The sequence below is a fragment of the Vicugna pacos genome, chromosome 29 (genome assembly GCF_048564905.1).
Source record: "Vicugna pacos chromosome 29, VicPac4, whole genome shotgun sequence".
In the NCBI taxonomy this organism is placed as follows: Eukaryota; Metazoa; Chordata; class Mammalia; order Artiodactyla; family Camelidae; genus Vicugna; species Vicugna pacos.
This window is the reverse complement of record NC_133015.1, coordinates 13,351,568-13,376,715: the sequence shown is the minus strand read 5'-3', so window position 1 is coordinate 13,376,715 and position 25,148 is coordinate 13,351,568. Positions and strand designations below refer to the sequence as shown.

At 41.9% G+C, this 25,148-nt stretch overlaps 2 protein-coding genes across 2 annotated transcripts in view; both read right to left on the bottom strand.

Moving 5' to 3' along the window:
• Positions 1 to 14,370: 14,370 nt before the first annotated feature.
• Positions 14,371 to 25,148, bottom strand: part of TRPA1 (transient receptor potential cation channel subfamily A member 1) — a 50,966-nt gene continuing 40,188 nt past the window's right edge. The window contains exons 24-27 of the mRNA XM_006202432.3: positions 23,671 to 23,739; positions 17,212 to 17,325; positions 15,392 to 15,492; positions 14,371 to 14,730 (exon numbers count right to left, since the gene is read on the bottom strand). Coding sequence (XP_006202494.2) covers positions 14,526 to 14,730; positions 15,392 to 15,492; positions 17,212 to 17,325; positions 23,671 to 23,739 — 489 coding nt within the window. The 3' untranslated portion in view covers positions 14,371 to 14,525. The remainder of the gene's footprint in view (positions 14,731 to 15,391; positions 15,493 to 17,211; positions 17,326 to 23,670; positions 23,740 to 25,148) is intronic.
• Positions 18,791 to 23,113, bottom strand: LOC140690153 (uncharacterized). Its single transcript, XM_072951651.1, has 5 exons — positions 23,080 to 23,113; positions 21,016 to 21,510; positions 20,413 to 20,808; positions 20,017 to 20,313; positions 18,791 to 19,521 (listed from the first exon to the last, which is right to left on the bottom strand). The coding sequence occupies exons 1-5, from the start codon at positions 23,111 to 23,113 to the stop codon at positions 19,058 to 19,060; spliced, it is 1,686 nt and encodes a 561-aa protein (XP_072807752.1). The 3' UTR covers positions 18,791 to 19,057.

Here is a 25,148-nt window from a genome sequence, read left to right as displayed (position 1 = left end):
AATTAAAAAGGGAAAATTGTGTGCTAACCAAGAAGACTAGCTGGGGCAGGGGTTAGAGGAAGCAAATATAAAGTGAAAACACGGCCTGTTTAAGACTTTGGCTGTGCTGGTGATTGATGGCTCCCTGTCAGGAAAACACGTGAAGAGTTCTTGAACTGGATAAAATAACATTTTTTTTTTAGTGGATGAAATCAGCATTATTGTAGTCTGTTCATTTATTGGTGGTTTTTGGGGTCCCTGTGAACACTGGGTCTGGTCTGGGGCTGCTTTGGGCTCTCTGTTTATTATCATCCTCATTGCCAGTTTCTTCTTTCTGGCTCTGAGGAAGGCTAGGCCTGCTTTGTCTTCAGACCAGCCCCTACCCCTTGCCCCAGCTTGGCCTGCACGAGAAGACAAGGCAGGGCCTCTGAGTGTAGATGAGGAATAAACTCCTCCAGCCCAATGAGTCACTAGCAGATTTTGCCTATCAGATACTGGTCAAGAAGAAAATGGTCTTCTTTTTTTTTTTTCTAGCTTTATTGAGATATAATTGACACATAACATGAGTTTAAGGTATACAGTGTGTTGATTTGAAACAGTTATAAAATGCAAAGTGATTTTACCACTATAGTATTAGCTACTACCTCTATCCTATCACATAGATCCTATTTCTTTCTTTTTTTTTTTGTAGTGAGAGCATTTAAGATCTCCTCTCTTAGATTGGCAGGTGAGGGAAGGAGATGGAGAGAGAGCCGTTCACTATGTGCATTTTTGTGTGTTTTGGGTTTTGAACCATGTGAATGGATTAGCCATTCAAAAATTAAAATGAAATTAAAAATAAAACTGCCCAAGGATACGTACAGACACATAAAATTTAGTCTTTCAAACTGTTCAGGTATATGGTACAGTGTTATGAACTATAATCACCATGCTGTACCTTTTATTTAATCTTCCCTTTTGGAAGACTAGTCTCTCAGTCATGAACTTCAGCTTCTGGCCCTCCTTCTGCTCTTGAGCGAACTCTTTCAGAGAACTGATGCTGTCATTCACTGTGCCCACCTGCTGGGGTAGACATGTTTTCAGGGCCTGGCTGGCCCTGAAGCTCATCCTCTGTTCCATGTGCTGCTCCATGTGATAGGTCTTAACTGAATAACCTGTCAAATGAATGAATCAGCCAGCCAAGAAAGTTTAATTTTATTTTTATTTCTGGAGAAATAGTTTTTGTTGTATTTATAACAGTAATAGGATGAAGATACGTTTTAAAGTCATGTCTGTCAGTCAATTAGAAGGATTCATTGTGTGCTCATTAGAAGATAAATTATCACAGTAGTGAATTATGTTTGCCTTCAGTCTCCGTGGAACTAAAATCAGCTGAAGCATAATCAGTAGAAAAAGACCAAAGAAGAATGGCAACACAGCTGGCAGAGGCTGGACAAAGGAAAGCTCCTTTAACATCCAGTTACCATAGAAAACCAGTAGTTACTTAGAACAGTGCCTGCTGCATACGGAGTACCCAGTGTCAGGATGATGACGATGCTCTCAGGATAACAAGATAATTTCAAGTGGTAGAGACAGTTAAGACATAAATGTCAAATCACACACTGATGAAGTTATTTCCTTTTAAATTCAATTTCAGTTATTCTGATGATCTCCAGGAATGTTGCCAGATGGCACTAGTGTATCTTCTACACTTACTGATGTTTGATCTTTGAGCAGACCTCAAGCTCAGGGCTCAAATTTAATAGCGTGTTTTATTTTCATTGCATTTATTTTTATATTATATATATATGATATTATATTTGTATTATATATTTATATTATATATACATATATATACAGATGATACTGATTTTTATTAATGGTAGTGTTTAAAGTTTTCTTTAAAGTAATATTTATTTATGTAGATAAAGCAAGTCAATTGAAGGAAAATGTGAGGTTACGAATAGAACAGGAGGTATGTAGATCAGGCAAAATCCTGATGATAGAAGGACCACTACCTGGCCACCTGATTGGCACAGATGGTCTAGAAAATAATCCTTCCTGCTTCAGATTACTGTCGGAGAGAAGGAAGCACCCACTGGAGGCTACACTACCCGTCAGATGCCTTGGCTCTCTTCCCAGCTCTCCTGCAGAGCTGGTAGTTGGATATACTCATAGAATCCTGTTCAGCAGCAGGTAGAACTCCTCCACAAAAGATGTAACACTTACCTCCAGTTGTGCACAGGTAAATGGTTAACAGTGGTGGCTCCGGGGAAGGCCTGGTTTGTGACATTTGCTGATTCAGTGATCTAAGTACTTCACCTTAGCTGATTCAGGCATGGCTGTGTTTAACACATGCTGACAAAATTCCTGAAGATGTGACAATTTCCTATGGGGAGCCAGTACCAGCAGGCTCCAGCACCCCTCTGTAAGTCATCTCCAATGTAAGCATTTGATCATGGAACTACGTTTTTCCCCACGTCCATCTTTTCTTCTAAATTTTAAGCTCTATGAGAAAAGAAACTCCATCTGTCTTATTCACCATGGTAACTCCCATGCCAGGTGCAGTTCTGACACCCAGCAGATGCCTTACAAATACTTACTAGCTGATGCTTATTGGTGGATGATCTGAGATTTTAAAAAGTTCCCACAAAGGCCCCAGTTCCTTAAATCGTCCAGATTTCTTAAGCTTAGGAAAGTTTGGTGGGTTTTGGTTTTGTTTTTGTTTTCTTGGAGCAGTAGACCGGCGCGGCTCCACAGTTTCAAAGAGCAAGTGTATATTCTCCTAAGCCCGAGATGAACTGGGGCTGGAAGGAAGCAGAGCAGGGCCTACCAACTCAGGTCCCCTGGGTTCAAGGGCTCCTGCCTCCCGCAGCCCGGCCCACTCGCCAGGAGTTGCCCCCATGCCACCCACCCGCCCTCCTGGTTAGTGTCATGAGGAAACTCCCCGCTGTTAGGAGAGCCTTGGCGAGTCAGGGGAGTCCGAACTGGAGGCCCTACCCCGATGACAATTGGGGGGGCATTCCGGCCTGCGCCATCGGGGGTGGGGGCGGCGGGGATGGGCCGGCGCGGCAGTGCATACCGCTCCGAAAGGAGGGCTGGGGCACTGCCACTCGGGGACCGGGAGGTGGCGCTCGGCTCGGGTGCAGGGAGGCGGGGCCGATGGGGTGGGCGCAGAATGCTAGTCCCCAGCGCTGTTTCCCAGGCCACCTGCGAGACCACCTGCAGGACCACCTGCGCGGCCACTAGCCGTCCCTGGAGGTGGGTGGTGATAGGCTGGGGTGCGCTCAGCGTCGCAGATGAAGTACCAAACTTCTCTCCCCCTTTCAGTTTAGGATTGGTGACATCTCTTTCCTCTAAAAGGCAGCGACCTTCAGGGACCCGCACTTATCCTTTGGGGATGAAGGGGGTGTTACTTAAGTGGCTTAAAAGGAAACTATCCTTCGTGTTCCAGCTGTCTGCCTGTCCTGCTCCCAACTGCTGTGTGCAGAGCCTGCGCAGGACGGCAGTGTCAGCTGGGCTTCAGAGCCACGGAAGCTGGCTGAGAGGAAGTGGCCATAGACAGGACATTTCCCCCCAGCCTGGGACCCCAGCCTGGAGAAAACCTACTTATTTCCTATAGTACCTCCGGCCTGGGAACTTAAAAGTACTAGTGAAGAAACCCTACAGGCCGAGATACCTTGATTCTGTTTCCAGGGTCCTCACTAGAGGGCCGCTTACTGACCTTTATTTTAGCAAGTTACTGAACTTCTCTGGACCTTAGTTACTTCCCAAAAAAGATGGAGTTGGACCAAGTGACTGTTAAGGTCCCTTTCAGCTCTGACAATCCAAGATGCCAAGATTCTGCTTCCTGACACTATAAAAATATAACACAATCTCTTCTTTTAGGAATATTGTACACTTACAGGGAACAAGACAAATGCCACAGGCTTGCTTCACATATGGCAAAACAAAATTAATAAAATACATATTTAAAAGATTCAGTATGTATTAAAAGCCCAAGTGCAAAGTGTTTAAAGCATCTGACAAGGAATGGATGACAGCAATCAGATAAATAAATAAAAGGATGAACTGTGTGCCCTCTGTTTCCAAAGAGCTCTCTTTATATATAAGTTCTTTGTGTGAAAAAAAAAAAAGGAAAAAACCTTTTACATTAAGGCATATGAATGTAAAAGATTGCAACACAAGGCAGGACCAAAATGAAGAATAGAGCAACTGAGTGTAATATAGAAGATTGAGACAAAACTATAGTTGCCCTTGGAGAAGGGAAAAAATAATGCCTTTTACATTTTCTTTGGATTATAGCTAAGACAAGGAAACAGGCAAGAGTGATCAGGTGATTTTTTGCTGTTCTATGTCAAGACTCAAGGCAGTCCAAATATATTCATAATACCATTATTATTGACACGCAAGTCCTATTTCCTGATAAGTACTATCATTCACTGCCATCTAGTGTTAACCAGATGAATAAATTTTTTTCCATATTGTTTTTCCTAAATTCCTTTCCAGTGCTATGTATTCAGATTAAAATGAAGCTTGCAAACCATCTCTCTTGAAGATCTAATCTTGTGCTGTGACGTCTGTGTCCTGAAAATTCTGTGTTTCTCTCCTGTTCCCACCCAGGCACATACTGTGGCTCATAGGCTCGGGTGATTTTCTGTTCATCTCCCCTGGCCCTCCATCACTGGTTTTAGCCCTCTTTCCATTGATTTTTCCTCCAGACCAAAATAGATGCACTAATTGTTGGGCAGAACATTTGTTGCAGAATGAGAAAGCCTATATCTCACAAATAAATTGGAGAGATGACTAAGAAAAGTGCTTCTCCATTTTTGTAAGTGAGTTTAAACTTTCACTTTAATAAAACTCCAAATCAAGGGAAGCTTCTTAACTTTATATTAAATACTTGAGTTCCAAAGGCTCTGAAATATTTTCTAAAAATCGACCAAACATTATTTAGGTAAACATCAAGTTGCTTTCATGTTTGTCTTGTTACTGTAGTAAGTCCATCTCTAAGCATAAATACAAATGGCCTTTATTTCAAATATCTCCAATTGCTCATATAAAATTCCTACTATAGTTGTTCTGCTCAACTTGTTAAACAAAAAAATCAACAAAATTTAAACTTTGATGATTTAGAAATAGAATAAAAATAAAATAATTCACTCATAATGTTTAAATTTAAATCATCTATATTTATAAAACACTATCTTAAGAATGATAATTCTATCAAGCTTCATTTTGAATAATTTGCATAATCCCTAAATAGTAGTAAAACCAAAGTATAGACAATCTAAAGTCCCATTTTATAAGAGATAAAAACTATTGCTGTGTTCTTGGATCTTCGGAAGTAAGTTTATCGGAAGGTTGAATTAACTTCTGCAGCTAGTATGTAGGGACAGGAAAACAAACTCAGCATTTGGTGAAGACATTTTATATTGATAACAGAAGACGTGTTGGAGCAGGAAAATCCCTTGTTCTGTTCACTTAGTTCATTCACTCCTTTCTTCTCTATTTCCACTTCCTGATAAAGCAGATTTATGCATTCCTGAAGATGGAGATTTTCATCCAAACCCTCTTTTATGGCTTCCTTAAGCTGTTCTCCTTTCTTCTGACATATTTGTAAGGCTGTTTTGACTGTAACCACTTGAGATTCGATTTTAATTCAACTTCTCATATCTGGAGTAAATCCTTTCTGCAAAGTCATCCATTAGTTCAGCAGTCAATGGGATTCCTTTAGTAGCTGATTACCTTGGAGGAATCGGTGCATACATTTATAGAATATGGATCTTAATCCCTAATTCACTTGAAACTGATTTTGGGCTCCATGAAAGAAGGAACTATATCTGTGTTTCTCACTGCTGTTGCCCCCACACCTAGTGCAGGCCTAGGGCAGAGTAGGCACTCATAAATATCTGTTATGTGAATGAATATATGAAACTTTCTCAGACACTTCAAAGAGCTTTCACACCTATTTCATCTTTTTCTTTGACATCAACAGGTCAAGATTTATCCCCGTTGCATAGGTGAGGATACTGAAATCCAGTGAAGTCCCTAGTCTCTCAGACTAGGTCCTGCTCTCGTCTGGGAACCTAATTTTGGCACCTGTGCTACCCCAGCAGCTGCTACTTTCTGTTGGCTGCCCTGGCCTAGCAGGCTCTTCTCTACTGGTTCCTTGGCAACTATGTTTTAATAACCTTTGTGGGTCACACAATTCATAAACGTAGAGCTGGGATTAGGCTAATGGAGGTGCGATAAGATTCTCCCACAATATTTCTCCCAATGATTCATTACTACCAGTTATAGCTTGACACATTTTGATAACTTATTTGAAAGAAAAAGGTTAATAACTCACGAATTCCTTATAGATCAAAACCCTTATCAGTGTAAAGCAGTATTTTTGTCTAATTTTATAGTTTTTCCCTTGAGTTCTTTGTGCTAAATTGATCTCGTCACTCTTGTTTACATTTTACATTTACTTTTGCTCATCTTTCTGTAATACTGGTTTAGATTATTCTCTACTAATTACATTTCTTAACCCAAATGGAGAGTATCTTGCCTTTTATATCTGTTATCAGAATTGATAGGTTTTATTTTATTTATGTTGTTAATGATTTGGGATTTTCATGGGTCTTGATGTTCTCCCTTTTTTAAAAGCTTTTCTTATGTTGTTTGTTTTGTTTATTTTCCTCTTTATTTTAGTGTGTTCATAGATATTCTGTTTAAATTATGTTTGTGGTTACTTAATTTTTGAAAGAAATAATCTAACCTATACTTTAGTTTCAAATGTCAGGTGTGAAATAGTATCTTTAACTTTGATTTGAATAGAATTGACTCCTTGCTAGAACAATGAGTGATGTAGTATGTTTATGTAGTATGTTTACTATCCCCAGTTCACAACCCAGTTCATAACTGTGAAATGCAAACCATTTGACTTTTTTTTATAGTTGCCTGAGCTGTCAGTGATTAATACAGAAAATATAATCTAGGTTACATAGTGCTGGCTGGGTCTTTGAAATGTACACAGTGGAAATTTACAAAAGGGTTAGCCATTTTCCCATAAACATATGTATCTTGTGTCATATACATCCATGCTATGGTGTTCCTGATCTCTCGGAACGTTTGTTAATTAGTGAGAATTCATAGGTGTCTCTTGTTCCAAATTTGAACTCTGGCATGGTCAATTAAAAATGAGTTTTAAAACATCATAAAACAACTATCCAGTGCCCAGTAGGACCTTAGGAAACATTCTTCTCTTGGTATTTCAGCCCTGTGTTTTATTGTTCCTGTCTTATCTGGTGGAATTGTCGCACATGTCAAATGTACTCCTCATTATGGTGAAAAATGAAACAAAAGGTGCTTTTTTTCCATTACCTTATATCCTGAAATAGCCAAAATATATACACACGGCACCAGAAGAACAGAGAGTTTGCCTCTTTCTAACCCATTTTAAAAGTGCAGTGCAGACAGGCTAAATCCAGCTGGGAATTCTGTGGGTCACAAGTGTCATTAGCAGTGCAGAGTTGAAGACCCTGTCTGGGACTGACTCTGCAGAATATTTACATGGTAAAGTTAAGCTAGAAGTGTATTTTTGTTTGTGTTGACTTAAATCTTCTTCTTAGAAGGTTATGATAGCTACTAAATGACAAAGATTAATTTTTTTTATCAGCGATACACTCTTTGTTTAATTCAGAAGCATCTGATACTTTCATCTTAATAATATTTTTACGTTAGACACATAAAATTCTGTATAATAACACAAGAGCCCAAATGCATAGTCATGGTTTGCCATTTACCCATTTGATCTGTGTCATTTGAAATGTACTATTTAAACCTGATTTTACATTTCAAAAGTTATCTTCAGTAATAACTCAGTATATTCACTTATAAACAGTTCCTAGAATGTCATTTTTCAAAATATGGAGATATTTGTATATAGCCATGTGAACTTAAATTCTGCAGCCAGTTACTGTTTTCTGATACTGTGTATATATATATATGTATATATATATATAAAACTATATATATACATGTGATATTTTCTATGATGATGGTTTCTTTAAGTATTTATTTAAAAGAAAATGTTAACAATAAATGAAAGCATTTTAAATTGTACTTATTTTTGCAGTTGCCATTCTGAGTGGTTTAATCAAAACACCCACACTGACTTCTTCCCCACTTTTTCCCGCTTGTCCTTTCCCAGCAGGTCAGGATCTGAATCTTAGGAAACGTTTTATTCAAGCAGCACAGCTGTTGCCCATCATGAAAGGCCTTCTCCATGTTTTTACTCTAGTTTCATGCTTTTCAAATTATAAACAACCTTAATAACTAAAAATAGAACAGAATGACTCTTTTAAACAACTCAGAACTTTTTTTTTTTTTGCCCTATTTTATTTTGTTTTTAAAGTGGGTTTTGGTACCAATCTTGGGGAAAACTAGAAGCAGCAATTCAGCTTTTCACAGGTATTTCTCTCACTGAACCTCCACCCGGAAAGAACATCAGGGAAGCCCTGGGTATTATATTCATAACAAGGAAGGCACCGTCTTTTGATGTTTCTTATTATAAATGCTAGGACTTAAAATGGCAGTATGAGACATACGTCAAATTTTCACAAATTTTCACAAAATTTCACAAAATTTTCACAGAATTCAGTTTTTTTCCCACCTTGCTTTTCTTTAGAGTTAAAATATATACTGCCTTAAAAACTACTTAAATTGAAACTGCTTTAAAAACTTAACATTTTGGAAAATTAGACCTGTCACATAGACAGTGCAGTCATACTAAGAAACTAACGTATTCCATGTTTCAAAGTTCTGTGGACTGTCATTCATCAGTTTATGGAAACTTCCAAAATCCATGATCTGCCATTTATTAACAGTGTCATCTACCAGCTTGGGTCCAGTTCTTTTCAAGGAGTGAGTTTTCAGAGTAACGACGTGTGGTGGAAATTGCACCCATTTTTACAGGCAGTTCAGTATTGCAGTTCTCAGGACTCCCCTGGTTTCTGTAGCACACTCTGCATTTGAAAGGCAAGACCCTTCAGGCCATCATGCTGCCTGCCACTCAATTCTGCTGGGGTGGAAGAGACTTTGAGTCCCTTGCTGAAGACCGCAGTTTGGCTTACTGGTTTTTTTCCTTCACAGGACCTAACCTGTATCTCAATGGCTGGGGACATCACCTAGCATCACAGTAAACTTGGGACTTGCAGATTTATCTGGTTGTAAAAGATTTTGGGTCTTTTCTGAAAGTAGAGATGTCTGTATTCTTCATCCCGAGTTCTTGCTTTGTTTCCACGACTCTCTTTCCTCATACAGCGTCAGCTTCTTCAGAATCAGTGCTCTGTGTCTGCACAGCAGTGGTTCTCGGCTGATGTGTGCAATTTTTGCCTTTACTGAGTCAATTTGTAGACAGGAAAACAGTTGCCTTTAAGCCACCTGATTTTCCCCCCATACTTTCTTCTTTTTGTCAAAGTCCTTAAGTAGAGATTAAACTGAGGATCGTGCCTTGCCCTTGGACCACATCTGCAGCAGGTCTTGGTGAGGTATTTGAATTTTGAAAGCAACCATTTCTCTGGGGCTATAGAAGAGTTGGTTGTGATTCTCACAGATTCCTGAGCTTCGGTATTGCTTCAAAATCAGATTGTTGCCAGCTTGTTTAGAAGGTGCAAGTGAGACCTTCCCTTCAGGTTTTGCTGGTACTGACATACTGTCCTTTCTGTCCATAAGCCATAGCCACCCTTCTCCTCCTTCCTTTCTCCATCAATTTTTAAAAACAACTGAACACCTGATGTTACCACTGGTAACTTTCTCTTCTGAGAGTTTTCTTCCTCAATACTCATTTTTTTTTCATATTTGGTTCTAGAGAGAGGATTATATTTTCTTTAAGCTGCTAAGTACTTTTGATTCACATAAAAGTACCATTTTATACACCTGGTTGTTCTGCATTTCTATTTATTAGAAGCCTAAATACTGTAGCGTTGCAACTGCAACTGAGGTCTCCTTACATTACTACCACCATCTACCTTTGCCCTTGCAAGTTACCAATAAATTTCAGTTAAAAAGGTGCAGAATCACTGTAGATTTTCCTAAGACAAAGGATCCTCCTGCAGGAAATGGAGATCTCCAGTGACATCCTCTGTTCCTGTTAAGCATCAAGTACACCTCTAGAGAGCACTGGTTTAATTGTTGACCTTAGTTGGGTTGCAGCTCTGATAGCCTAAGTGTGCTTTTGCATGCTCAGTACCTGTGGAAGTGCTCGAATCCCTTTTTTGGGGAAGTCTACAGTTAGAAATTGCAAAGGTTAGCCCGCAGCTTCCCTTCTGGGAAGGGAAGAAGCTTCAGGCAAAAGAAACTGCTTTGCCTGAAGGCATGTCAGTATCAAAGACTTGGCAGAGACTTCAGACTAGAGGGTTCTATTATAAAGAGTTCTATTGTAACAGAATGAAGTTTGGCCCATCATAAAGCCACAGAGTGAGCAGAACTGTGACAATCCTTAGAATCAGAGGGAGGTCCTCTGTCAACTGACTCTGATTACTTTTAAGGCACCATTTCCACAAGGTCATCTAGAGGTTTCCCAGCTCCTGATTCTTGCAATGTCCCCGTAATGGTGCTCTGGATCTTGCAGTCAAGAAGGTGCAGGGTTGCAGGGTTGGTGGCTTGATACCTGAGATTACCGGCCCCTCTCTCAGCCCTGGCCCACACGTGCTGCATATACTGGCTAATTTTTTTTTAATTGAGGTACAGCTGATTTACAATATTATGTTAGTTTCAGGTGTACAACATAGTGATTCAATATTTTTATAGGTTATACTCCACTTAAAGTGACTACAAAACAATGGCTATATTTCCCTGTGCTGTACAATTTATCTTTGTTGCTGATTTATTTTATTCATGTTAGTTTGTATCTCTTAATCCCATACTGCTGTCTTGCCTTTACCCCTTCCCTCTCCCCACTGGTAACCACTAGTTTGTTCTCTGTATCTGTGAATCTGTATCTGTTTAGTTGTATTATTTTTTAGAGTCCACTTATAAACTAGGTTTTTTTTTTTAAGTTAAACATCTCTTAGGTGTTCAGTTGACCTTTGTACAGTGTGGGAGGGGGTGGCATTAGGGACACTGTCCACAGTCCAAAATCCTGGTATAGCTTATAGTCTGCCCTCCCCAGGCAGTGGTTCCTCCACATCTGTAACTCTGCATTCTCAATTCTACCAGTCTTAGATGGTGCACTACTATAATATTTACTATTGAAAAAATCCATATAGCAGTGGACCCTTGCAGTTCAAACCTGCATTGCTCCAAAGGTCAACTGTATTTTGTCAGGGTTGAAAGAGTCTCTTCATTTTTAGACAATGATTATTTGTTTTGGGAGGATGCAAGTAATCTCCAGACTGCCTTCAAATCTCATCACCCTTAAAAAAATCAGCCTTTAAAATCTGCAGCCTAAACACATTTAGAAGATAGAAAAAGAGCCTGGAAAATTCTAATATTTACTGATATTTATATTTAGTCTTCAGGTGGTATGTTTTAGTTTCACCATCTTATTATAAATCACCATCACTTGAAATAGCTTTCAGACTAGTGAAAGGACTATCTAGGTATCTATTTTAGTCATATGAAAGAAGCAATTTACCCATTTGAGCTTTTACAACTTACAGAATGTCACTCATGATCTGGTAAGATAGTGAAGTCATATCACGTGCATGAATTAAATTATATTTGGGAAATTTAGGAAACTGGGAAAAAATCTGGAATATGGCTGAATTTTTTAAGATAGTCCATATATAGTTCTTAAATTTCTCAGTTTGTATATAAAGGGAAAAATGCTTTAAATAAATGATTATTCTTCCAGATCTTTGTAAATGATTTGCTCTTCCATAGTGACTAGTGTTTATACTGAGATATTGCCAATTCACTTTTCCAAGCATTTTACCTACATTAACTTATTTCATCCTCAGCACAACTCTCTAAGGTATGTGCTTTTAATATCCCCCTTTAATGGAGAGTTTAGGCACATCTCTCGTTCAGGATCACACAACTAAGAAGCAGCTGGACTTGGAAATGCCTCAGGCAGCCTGACTGCATGGCCAAAGCGCTTATTTTCATTGAGCTTCTGGTGTCCCCTGTCTCCCAACCTTTAAGTGCGCTTGCCTTTGAATGTTACATCACAAACACCCACCCGGCAATCTTTCAAGGTAAAGTCCCAGAGGAAAAATGATCTTTTGTCTGATTTTTATTTCAGAGACAGTATAGCTTCATGATAGGAACACAGAATCAGGAGGAGACTGGTGAGTTCACATCTCAGCAGTGTGACCCTAAACAAGTTACTCCATCTGGAAGTGTCATGATTTCTTTCATAAAACAAGGATGTTGGTAGTAACAGTACCCACCACATATGGTTGCTTTGAGGGTCAAGTGAGATGATACACAGCATTTGGAGCAGTGCCTGACACAGAGTAAATACTTCATAAGCCTTTTTCTTTTTATTCTTATTTCATCTACTCATATCAAAATGTCTGCAATGGCTTAAAAACACACAACAACAGTGATTTTTCTTTTTTTAATTGTAATTGATTCACAATGTTGTGTTAACTTCAAAGTGATTCAGTTTTATATATTTATTCTTTTTCAGATGCTTTTCTATTATAGGTTATTATAAGATACTGGAATTAGTTCCCTGTGCCATAGAGTAGGTCCTTATTGTTTATCTGTTGTATGTATAGTAGTTTGTATCTACTGATCCCAAGCTCCTAATTTACCCCTTCCCCTCCTTTCCCCCTTGGGTAACCATAAATTTGTTTTCTGTGTCTGCAAGTCTGTTTCTGTTTTGTAAGTAAGTTCATTTGTATTTTTCTTAAACTCACTGCAGTAGTACATCTACTGAAGTAGGTACTCTGCATGCACAATATTGCCCAGCCCTGCGCCACCACAGGAAAATACGTTCCTGTCGCCATTTTAAGAGATGTGGAAACATCCACCCACTCAACCGAGAGGAGTCAGAGTCAGCATTAAGGTTCAAGTTGTCTTATTGCAGAGCACACACTCTATGGCCCATGCTAGTCATAGTTACAAACCATTGAACAAAAGACAGATTGAAGGAGTGAAAAAAGGCAGAAAAATGGTGTTTCAGTGTCTCTTCCACCAGTTAGAGGGAAATCATTTAACTTCTCTAGGACACAGGGTCCAAAGTTGGAGGACTATGAGGACTGTGAAAGGACCATTTGTTCCCATGATCAGGACACCCCTGGCTATTGCTCCTGTATTGTGAATTTCCAGCCTCTGTATTTAAAGGAAAACAAAGGCCAAAGATCCTTCTCTTCATACCAAAGATTAAGGCACATACAGCATAGCTTCTAAGCTGTCTGTTCTGTTGGACCACAAAGGTCAAAATGCCTTTTTTTTCGCATTACATACTGTCCTTCAGCATTCTGCCTCTTTATGTGAGTATGAGTATGTTTGTTTGAGGATGTCTGTGATAGCAGGAGAGGGGCCACCGGTGTGTCCATCTCTGGAGCAGAGATGAATCCAGTGTTGGGGAGCCCAGAAGTCCTGTACGAAAAAGGCAGATGGCACCTCAGTTGTATCTTGTAGACATAATGTCCAGTGGGAAGAAGTAAGAAAGAGAACGAGCGAACAAGAGCCACTGAGTAGCAACACACCAGTGTAAATAAGAACGCACCCAAAACAACACGGTCGACAAAATGCAAGGAGACCTACGTGGCCGAAGACATTCATTAGAGAGGGTGTTTCTGGGGGTAGTGAGGGAATAAACATGAGGGCCAGGGTGAAAGGGAAAATAAAACAAGAGAAGGACCTTGAAGAGATCCATGATGAGGCGTTTGATTGATTCAGACTTTGTACTGGACATCCATATGTGATGGAGATGTCACTGCAAATCTCAAAAACCTAATGCAATAAAAGGCTTACACAATAATCCCTGGGGCGAGTACAGATTTTACATTTATTATGATCACTGGCAAGCAAAAAACAGAAACAGCATACACTCTACATAGTAAAAGTCATACATAAGGGTTATAAATTTAAAGTGACATCAGGTCTGCTAGGAGCAGTGGGAACAGCAGGGGGATTTATTCTGGTCGGAACAGAGCACACAGGGTTCCACTCACAGGTTCTTCCAACACACACAAGTATACCAAGTGGTAGGACCTAGTACAGTACTTTATTGTGTAATGCATTTACCTACCGTATAAATGTTAAGCAGGGATCCAGTACTGACGTTTGTATTCTAGCTTAATAGTTACATGTATTACTCCTTATCATTAAAACTGTGTCTTTTAGTAAATTAGTTTTCTGCCCATTCAGATAATGAGAGGTAAAGTCCAACCTGAACTTCAATCAGCAAGGATATTCCGTGTACATAGTGACTGGCAGAAAATAAGAAGAGAGAGTGAGCCTATGTTTTATACAGAATGCAGGGACCATGATTTTATATGTAGTGAAATCAGAATTGTATGTCTGCTTTTTCCTCCCTCTTTCCAAATTGAAACTTAGACGCAGTAAGTCAGGCCACGCCCCCCCAGCGGGTGCCCCGTTGCAGGCGTGGGTAACCCATGCTAAGGGCACTGTGTTTTCGCCTTTACTGCTCTCAGTACAGAATTCCACTTGCTATTCCTCTGTTCTAACTGCTGTTTCTTAAACCTGTCTTGAAAAGAACTATGGTAATCTTCATCTTCTGTCTCAGAGATGATCTCCATCTTCTGAATGATGAGTTTAATAAGTTCGTGCTGTTTTTCCAGAAGAGAACTGAGATCCTTCAGCCTAGAAGGACATACGTTTCATGAGTTCCTTTGCAATAATTCTTTCAGCCCTTGAGTGCAGAAAAGCTTATGTCCTCAAAGTGTTCTGTATCGGATTAACTGTGCTCAGGGTTCAGCCTCACAGTAGTAATAATCCTTCTAAAGAATACTTATTTTGAAAGTTCAAGTGATTTTTCCGAAGTGATTTTTACACTGCTGGTTCATGGCTAGTTAATTTTTGTTCCCATTTTAAAGATTAAAACGCTAGTGCACAAAAAGTTCAAACAGCTTGCCCAGGGTCATGCAATTAGTTAACAGTTGAGTAGGTCTTTGAACATAAGTAACGTAAGCCTAGAGCCCTCATGTGACCGCTGTTCGCTACATAGCTTCTCCAGAGACCCTCAGAGCTTCCAGAGCTTTGATGTATGAATTCAGACAGCTCATGAATGTAGTTTAGAATACTGATGGGCAAATGGATTTGTCAACAGCAGCAAATCAGTTGTTTGGTCTAAAAAAAAGTCTCATGATTCTCAATATACCAGCAACACCAGTCAATTAAAGCATGACTTCCTAACCCTAACCCTATATGAGATAAACATGAATATACAACATAAACTTATACTATCCATCATTATTTAAGAGTTTTAAGTTTCTCAAATACAGATAAAAGGGAAAATACATACCGGTATTTTTGCTTTACTATTTCGGTTTCCAAAGATGTATCAACATTTGGTATTTCTTGTCTTGCTTCTTGGGTGCAGAAGATATAATGAAATACACCACGCTGTGGGGTAAAAGATTAATGGTTATGCAAGTAGAACTCTATTCAGGAAGTATTTCTTTCCTTCTTTATTCTTTTTAATTGAAGTATAGTTGATTTTCAATGTTGTGTTAGTTTCTGGTGTACAGCAAAGTGATTCAGTTATATATGTGTGTGTATATATGTCAGATTCTTTTTCATTATAATTTTTTACAAGTTACTGGATATAGTCAGGAACTGTTTCTTGAACATGTGCCATTATTTAGCTACTGAGGCAGGCAAACCAGCACAAATATTCAAAGACATAGCCATGGCCCTCAAGGGGCTCACAGTTCCTTGAAAGAAATAAACATATCTAAAGAGCTATAAAACGAAGTCATAGTTGTTGGCATAGATGAAAGTACAAGATGGATAAATAATGCAGAAGAAGGAGTGAATTGGAGTGGAGGATTGTTTAGGAAAATATGCAAGTGAACCATGTATATTTTCTCATGAAAAATGTCACTCATAAGTGGTGGCATTCTGTGCAGGATTTGTTGTTATTTCTCTAAAACAGCTATGCACCATTATCCAACACAACTGAATTTCACATGGGGAAATTTCTAAAGTGCTATTTTAATATGTATTTTTAAATTTAGTGTCTTTGAAACCTCTGGTGCACTGGAGAGGGCCAAGGGCAGGTGTGAAGTGGCTAGCAATGAAGTAATTCTAGGAGTCCCAATGAGAGAAGATGGCCACTCACACAGGCCACCCAGGAACCAAATGGACCACATGTGGGACTGATTGGGTGAGAACAGGGAAAGGAGATGGCAAGGATGACGTCCTGCACAGGCACATGAATGGTGTGGACATTCACTGAAATAAGAAAGCCTGGAGAAGGTTGGGGCTTCTTCACTCTCCCTGCAGGGGTGTCAGGAGGTGAGAGACAGGAGGAGTGGGGAGCATGAGTCTTTTTTGAACATGCAGAATTTGAAGTGACTTTAAGATAAACTAGGGAAGATGTCACTCAGGCAGTTGGATAGAGGGGCTTGGAACTCAACGAGCTCTAGGCCAGAGCATCAGCTGCTGAACCTTCTGCATTTCCGCAGTGACTGCGCCCACGAAATGTGTGAGATTCCAGACGAGTGAAGTCAGGCAGGGAGGTAGGGTAGAGTAGAATAAAGCCTAGGCTGCTACTTAGATTGACTTCATCATTTATGACTACACAATGGAAACTTAACTTATGAAGAACTCAGAAAGAATATTCGTAGATGCAGGCGGAGCCCAGGCGTGGGCAGACTAGCATCCAGTACTTTGGACTCTTAGGATAGTCCCTTTTCCATTATATCGTGATGGCCTTGCTTAGTCTCTGCCAGTTTGTATGTTTTCTATAATACACACTTCCCCTGTGTGTGTGTGTGTGTGTGTGTGTGTGTGTGTGTACCTGTGTAAATGTACTTGTGTGTTCTATATATGCACACCCATATCTGCACATATATGTGACATGTGACTAGGAAAAACAAATGAGGTGCACCTGCACTGTAAGAAAAAGTACTTAGAGGATATGGCTGGCCCACCCACCCAACTGCTCTCACAGGGGTGTGGTGCATCCTTAAGACAGAGGCTGCGGACCAGCCACCCGGAAGACGTGAGCAAACGTCTCCCTCCTCATTGCCCATGAACAGGCGCCTTTACAGATAACACGATGAGTGAATGTCTAGCACTATTGCAGTATTTACATTGATATTTGTCACATGTACTTACTAAGAGCCCTCCACCATATCTGGGTCTGTTGGGGTACACGACGATAGATTTCTGATCGACTTTGTGTAGGAACCAGAGTGGCAGCTTCTTCTCTAAGCTGGTATGAAGTTCCACCTAGAGTGCATTTTGGGTTAATTGAAAGATATCATTAATGAGCACCTGGAATCCTTTGTCGTTAGCACAGCACACTGAAAACTGACTCCTGTGTCCTGGTTTGTGCACAAGCTGGGCTGGCCCGGTTTCCTTCACCCCGAGCTCACAGTCTCCAGCCCCTACATCTCCCCCCATTACAGGGGCAGCCATCTGCTGTCAGGGGCCAGCTGGTTAAAGGAGAAATTCAGCTCAAGTCAGCATATGTTTACTGCTAAGGGACTGTGACCAACACAGGGCATGTAAAGAAGAAAAGACTTAATCCGTATTCCTGGGGCGTTACACTACAGAATGTGTGCGCCTGGGAGGTGTGGCTGGAACAATGCACACTTGTGACAGGACAAAGGCAGGAGGGCTTAAATGGACAAATACAAAAGCAAGCAGGGGAAGAATTAGAACTAGCACACCTAAGAGGACTTCATAAACCTTTCATGCTGTGCTAGTAAGTGCAAAAATGCTTATCCATGACCCGCCTTGAGTGTAATTTCTGTTTTCAGAGATAAAATCGTCTTGTGTGATGTTTTTACCTTGACTTTATATTTAGTTTAATTCTTGCAGTTCAACTTTTTTTGTTTGCATTTGCCAAATTTATCTCTGATTCTTTTTTTTAATAGCCCTTTGTGCCTGTTTAGCTATGTTTAATATCATTACCATATAAGTGAATTTTTGCTTTCTAATCTAAGACCATATGCTTTTTTAATATATGGTCATCCAAGTGGTTGACGTTCATAAATGGTTTGTGGTAAGAACTTCCTTGACCACACTGTTTGAAACTGGAGCTCCCTCTCCCACATAACACATTCCCTATCTTGATCTTGCTTGCCTGGTTTTTTTATAGCACTTATCGCCACTTAACATACTATATATTAGTTTGTTTCAAGAAAAGCTATGTTTTCTTCAATCTTATTAATAATTCCAACTAGATGTTTTGAGTAATGTAATACGTAATTTTCAGGGTTCTCCTTTTCCCCTGAATCTTGAGGGTAATTTTCCCTTCCCTTGCCATACTACGCATTTTTTAGAGGTCATATTGACTTACTCCAAATTGATTGAGAAAGATTTATTCAAGCCTAGTGTTTGCCAACAGATAAAGCACATGGAGTTTCTTAACTTTATTCCTTCTCTACATAGGAGCTGCCAGACTTCCTTTCGCAAATATGGTCCTGGGGAGGATGGCAGGCAGAGCCCCAAGACCAATTTTGGTGGATCCAATGGGACCCACCCAGTATGGATCTTCTGGGCTAAGGGAGCATCTTCAGCTCCTCTAACTGGTGGGTTTTCTGTGTTAAGGGGTAAGGTGCACTCCATGGGTTTCCTTTTGTAATTTGCAGCATGTAGGCTAATGTTTATGCAGTGTCTACAGGTGCCAGACTGTCCTGGAAAGTGGGGATATCAGTGTTAAAAACTAAACAGCTCCAAGCCCCTCAAGATACGCATAACTCTTGCCTTTGAGGACTGATACTTCACTGAGTGAAAACATCTCCCAGCACATACTGTCCCAGGTACCATTCTGGCCCCACATGTGTTTGAGATGATTTTGTGTGCAATGCACTCCTGCCCATCTCTTATGCCCCTTGTTATGATGTGGGCTCAGACTTTGTAGGCCCCCGCCTGAAGGCTCTAGAGAATAAGCCATGGGCTGAACTGATAAACAAGCTGTGAGGAGTGTCACATAGCCGGCTGGATAAGAGATGGCCTATTTAATGTATCCAGTATGGACGCCTGTATAAGCAATAATGGGTAATATACTCAGTAGAGGACAACCTAAGACAGGCACAGCCGGCTGGATGAGACGTGGCCTAAAGTGTCCAGAGTGGACGGCTGGATAGCCAAAGACGGGTAAGATCCTCAGAGGAGGACAACCTAAGACAGGCACAGCCGGCTGGATGACACGTGGCCTAAAGTGTCCAGAGTGGACGGCTGGATAGCCAAAGGCGGGTAAGATCCTCAGAGGAGGACAACCTAAGACAGGCACGGCCGGCTGGATGAGACGTGGCCTAAAGTGTCCAGAGTGGACGGCTGGATAGCCAAAAACGGGTAAGATCCTCAGAGGAGGACAACCTAAGACAGGCACAGCCGACTGGATGAGACGTGGCCTAAAGTGTCCAGAGTGGACGGCTGGATAGCCAAAGACGGGTAGGATCCTCAGAGGAGGACAACCTAAGACAGGCACGGCCGGCTGGATGAGACGTGGCCTAAAGAGTCCAGTGTGGACGGCTGGATAGCCAAAGACGGGTACGATCCTCAGAGGAGGACAACCTAAGACAGGCACGGCCGGCTGGATGAGACGTGGCCTAAGGAGTCCAGTGTGGACGGCTGGATAGCCAAAGACGGGTAAGATCCTCAGAGGAGGACAACCTAAGACAGGCACGGCCGGCTGGATGAGACGTGGCCTAAGGAGTCCAGTGTGGACGGCTGGATAGCCAAAGACGGGTAAGATCCTCAGAGGAGGACAACCTAAGACAGGCACGGCCGGCTGGATGAGACGTGGCCTAAGGAGTCCAGTGTGGACGGCTGGATAGCCAAAGACGGGTACGATCCTCAGAGGAGGACAACCTAAGACAGGCACGGCCGGCTGGATGAGACGTGGCCTAAGGAGTCCAGTGTGGACGGCTGGATAGCCAAAGACGGGTAAGATCCTCAGAGGAGGACAACCTAAGACAGGCACGGCCGGCTGGATGAGACGTGGCCTAAAGTGTCCAGAGTGGACGGCTGGATAGCCAAAGACGGGTAAGATCCTCAGAGGAGGACAACCTAAGACAGGCACGGCCGGCTGGATGAGACGTGGCCTAAAGTGTCCAGAGTGGACGGCTGGATAGCCAAAGACGGGTAAGATCCTCAGAGGAGGACAACCTAAGACAGGCACAGCCGGCTGGATGAGACGTGGCCTAAAGTGTCCAGAGTGGACGGCTGGATAGCCAAAGACGGGTACGATCCTCAGAGGAGGACAACCTAAGACAGGCACAGCCGGCTGGATGAGACGTGGCCTAAAGAGTCCAGTGTGGACGTCTGGATAGCCAAAGACGGGTAAGATCCTCAGAGGAGGACAACCTAAGACAGGCACAGCCGGCTGGATGAGACGTGGCCTAAAGTGTCCAGAGTGGACGGCTGGATAGCCAAAGACGGGTAAGATCCTCAGAGGAGGACAACCTAAGACAGGCACAGCCGACTGGATGAGACGTGGCCTAAAGTGTCCAGAGTGGACGGCTGGATAGCCAAAGACGGGTAGGATCCTCAGAGGAGGACAACCTAAGACAGGCACAGCCGGCTGGATGAGACGTGGCCTAAAGAGTCCAGTGTGGACGGCTGGATAGCCAAAGACGGGTACGATCCTCAGAGGAGGACAACCTAAGACAGGCACGGCCGGCTGGATGAGACGTGGCCTAAAGAGTCCAGTGTGGACGGCTGGATAGCCAAAGACGGGTAAGATCCTCAGAGGAGGACAACCTAAGACAGGCACGGCCGGCTGGATGAGATGTGGCCTACACTAGTGTGTCCAGTGTGGACGGCTGGGTAGCCAAAGACGGGTAAGATCCTCAGAGGAGGACAACCTAAGACAGGCACGGCCGGCTGGATCAGAGATGGCCTACGAAATGAGTCCAGTATGGACGGCTGGGTAGCCAGTGACGGGTAAGATCCTCAGAGGAGGACAACCTAAGACAGGCACGGCTGGCTGGATGAGACGTGGCCTAAAGTGTCCAGAGTGGACGGCTGGATAGCCAAAGACGGGTAAGATCCTCAGAGGAGGACAACCTAAGACAGGCACGGCCGGCTGGATGAGACGTGGCCTAAAGTGTCCAGAGTGGACGGCTGGATAACCAAAGACGGGTAAGATCCTCAGAGGAGGACAACCTAAGACAGGCACGGCCGGCTGGATGAGACGTGGCCTAAGGAGTCCAGTGTGGACGGCTGGATAGCCAAAGACGGGTAAGATCCTCAGAGGAGGACAACCTAAGACAGGCACGGCCGGCTGGATGAGACGTGGCCTAAAGTGTCCAGAGTGGACGGCTGGATAGCCAAAGACGGGTAAGATCCTCAGAGGAGGACAACCTAAGACAGGCACGGCCGGCTGGATGAGACGTGGCCTAAAGTGTCCAGAGTGGACGGCTGGGTAGCCAGTGACGGGTAAGATCCTCAGAGGAGGACAACCTAAGACAGGCACGGCAGGCTGGATAACTGATGGCCTACTTAATTGAGTTTCTTGACGAACTTTAAAACAATCTATCCTTGATCTTGTAACATCTTGTGCTTACTCCAGGATCCTAGGAACCTTAATAGCTTAAGATTATTAACATTGTTATAAATTAGATGGTATGTGATGCATCGTGCATGTCGTATATAAACCCTTTTACAAGAATCAATAGAGAAATGCTTTGCTTACTCCGCACGGTGTTCATGTGTACATGGTATCACGCCACTGACAGACTTCATTTGTAAGTGTGATTTAGCGAGTTGTACGTGGATGGAGGGTTGCTTGAGAAACGAGCCAGAGGAAATAGAAGAATGGCTTCCTGGTTTTCTAGTTGATATTGTCCTTGATCCAAAACAAGGGACAGGTAACACGGGGGTACTTGCTTTGCCTGCTTCTCTTGGAGACCTTTGTGCTGTTTTGATCAGATCTAATACAGGATTGTGCTTTTCAAATGAACTGCACTCACACTGTAGTTTAGCAGGCTTCCCCCAGACAGGTTGTCTGGTGCCCTTGCGTTGTGTACTGTTCTTCGTATTTGTTCCTCCTGGTATTTTCAAGAGTCATTAGTTATGAAATACTGCTGACCTGTCAGCCAAGAGATTAAACATCCCTTCTGCTCTCCTCGTTGTCCGCCTCCCTGGAGTCCTGCACTCCATCTTTGTTATGGTAATACCTGGGCATTAGCTCTTCCTTCCTCCAGTCTTTTCCCCAGTAAACCAAGATAATAACATGTCATCTTAAAGGCCACTTTCCCTTTGTTGCCATTCTTTGGAAAGGCTGTTAATAACGTTCCACTCACCAGATAACTTGAAGAACTTCATCATTTACTGTCTTTTCTTTCAAAGCTAAGGTTTTTCTTTGTTTGCTGTTTTTGAACAAAGCCCTCTCTCATCTGGAGCAGCCTTATCCCCCTGGAAGGAGCCATCCTTCAGCACTGGGAGCCCCGTCACACCTCCTGATCCAGTTCCTGTGTTCTGCCTTCAATCCTTGACTCCTGTTGGGTCCCTTCTCTCTGGACCAGCATTGCTGCCCTTCTAAATTCCACCATCTTTCAAGGGCAGGTCACATCCCAACTCATCTGCATAGCATTTCCTTAATTATCTTTACATTTACTTTCTGTACCTGATATTTTAACCACTTAATGCATATTTTTTGTTCTTTAATATTCCAAGCTCTCTGTATGGTATACAGCTTAGTCACAGAGAACAGAGTTTAAGGATAATGGTTCTAAGTTGACCTTGATATCTGACACTCCGAATGTTTAGTTAGTGTGCCAATTAGGCTTATTTTGCTTATTATTAAAGTCAAAGATCACACCCCTTTAATCCCTCTGGGTTCTCATGCTAAGTTGTACTGTGCTGTGTACATACCATGTACTGGAGCAAATTTTTGGAATCAATACATGCTAATGTATAGCTGGATAAATAACAGAAGAGAGTAGTATGACAAAGAAAAGTGGAAAGAAGAGTGAGGAGAAAGTTGTATCTTAGCAGGAATTTTTCTTCCTCTTGAACTGGCCAACTCACCATCAGATATTTCTGAAGCATCAAATATTCCCATACCAATTTAAAATTCAAATGCAGTGCAAACAAGAGCATGGGAATAGCCTTTTGTGTAACAGGGAACTACCTCACAAGATGCAATAGCCAAGGACTTACCCAGAAACCTTTGACTCTAGCAAATTTTACATCAAATTGTCTAGAAGACGATTTCTAGGGAACAACATCTCTTAGATGCAGTTAACACTTCACTAGGTCTCTGTGGGAACTTTGTAATTCTGTGCTCAGTATAGCAAGTGCTCCTTTGAACAGTTTGCTGGGAGGAGACAGACTCTAGACAGCTAACCACCCAGATGGCCACATGTTGACAGAAAAAGAGGTTCCTGCAGTTTCCCAATTTCTCTGCTGAGATTGTTGCAGAAAATCTTTTTCATGATTTTTAATTCTCTGACCAGACTAGGTACACCTGAGAAAGTGCACGACCAGCCCAGTGCAGTGCTTCCTCAGGACCAAGACAGTGCCTGCATTAGGTAGCTGCGTTCTCAGAAATCTGCTCTTATACATGAGCACTCAGCATGGTGCTAATTTCAGGAAGTTTTAACTAACTGTAATACTTACCTGCATAGCAGTCCTCTTCAACAGTGCGTGCTTCTGGACCTCAGCGATGTCACCAACTGCCAAACCAATCTGAGGACCAACACAGCAGTGAATCACCACCAGTGTAAAGGCTCACCCAAAATGCACCTGCGGTCTCCCTGGCTACAGTTTGGAGGCGGGCATGAAATTTACTGGCCGTAACCTCAAAACGCTATGCTTACACACCTTACAGAAAAGCCCAAAGCCTATGTACCTTTGTCACGGTGCTGGTCACAACAGTGGGTCCAGTGATTGGAAGTGTTTTCATGAGAAGTTAAGATACACAAATTAGTGAGCACTTCATCTTAAAATAAAAATACGATCTTTTTGGAGAGGACAGGGGTGATGTGATACCAGATGTGATTGGTGCAGTCATGCAGTGTGGCTGCAATCTCCAGGAGCTGAGCACCTAAGGTGACCTCACAGCATGGAAGAGGTAAAACATTAAACTGAGGGAATGGAAGGAATCTGTGTCTTTCATATGTTTGGGAGGGAAAGGTGCACTTTAAGGATGGGTGAGGCTCTGGGAGGAACTCCATGTAGGAATTCATGGCTCAGTAGAATTAGGTGAGGGGGCTTTCAACTCCATTCTGCTGAATCCAAATTAAAGCAGCTTATATTCACTCACTCTCTCACTATTTGTGAGATACTTAGTACCTGTCTATGCTGACCCAGCCTCGTGCACGCTGCAGCCAGAGAGAAAAAGCCAGTCTCTGCTCTCAAGGAGCTCAAAGTCAAGTAAACGCCACTGGACAAGGGCTCTGGATGCCCCAGTACTTAGAACAGTGTGTGGGACACATGGTAGGTACACAGAATAGCTGCTGAATGAATGAACAGTGAGAGTATCTTCTCAGGTGTGCACACTAGCACTGAGAACCAGAGTCAGCAAGTAGGTTTTATTTGGCAGTATAATTTTTTTTTAATTTTTAATTTGGGATTTCAAAATTGTAGAATAGATAAACAATACTGTAGAGCTACAGTCATCAAGACAGCATGGTATTGGTACCAAACCAGACCAATGGAACAGAATAGAGAGCCCAGAAATGAACCCACAAACTTTTGGTCAACTCATCTTCGACAAAGGAGGCAAGAATATACAATGGAATAAAGACAGTGTCTTCAGAAAATGGTGTTGGGAAAACTGGACAGCAGCATGTAAAACAAGCTAGAACACTCCCTTACACCATATACAAAAATCAACTCAAAATGGATTAAAGACTTAAACATAAGACAAGATACAATAAACCTCCTAGAGGAAAACATAGGCAAAATATTATCTGACATACATTTCAAAAATTTCCTCCTAGAAGAAATAAAAGCAAGAATAAACAAATGGGACCTAATGAAACTTACAAGCTTCTGCACAGCAAAGGAAACCAGAAGTAAAACAAGAAGAAAACCTACGGAATGGGAGAAAATTTTTGCAAGTGAAACCAACAAAGGCTTGATCTCCAGAATAT

Excerpts from the sequence above, each read along its gene's own strand:
- LOC140690153 (XM_072951651.1), bottom strand. The coding sequence starts at position 23,113 with ATGGGAATATTTGATGCTTCAGAAATATCTGATG. Across the intron at positions 21,511-23,079 it reads TGCTTCAGAAATATCTGATG|GTTGTCCTCCTCTGAGGATC; the intron begins GTGAGTTGGCCA and ends TGCCTGTCTTAG. Across the intron at positions 19,522-20,016 it reads GCCGGCCGTGCCTGTCTTAG|GTTGTCCTCCTCTGAGGATC; the intron begins GTTGTCCTCCTC and ends TGCCTGTCTTAG.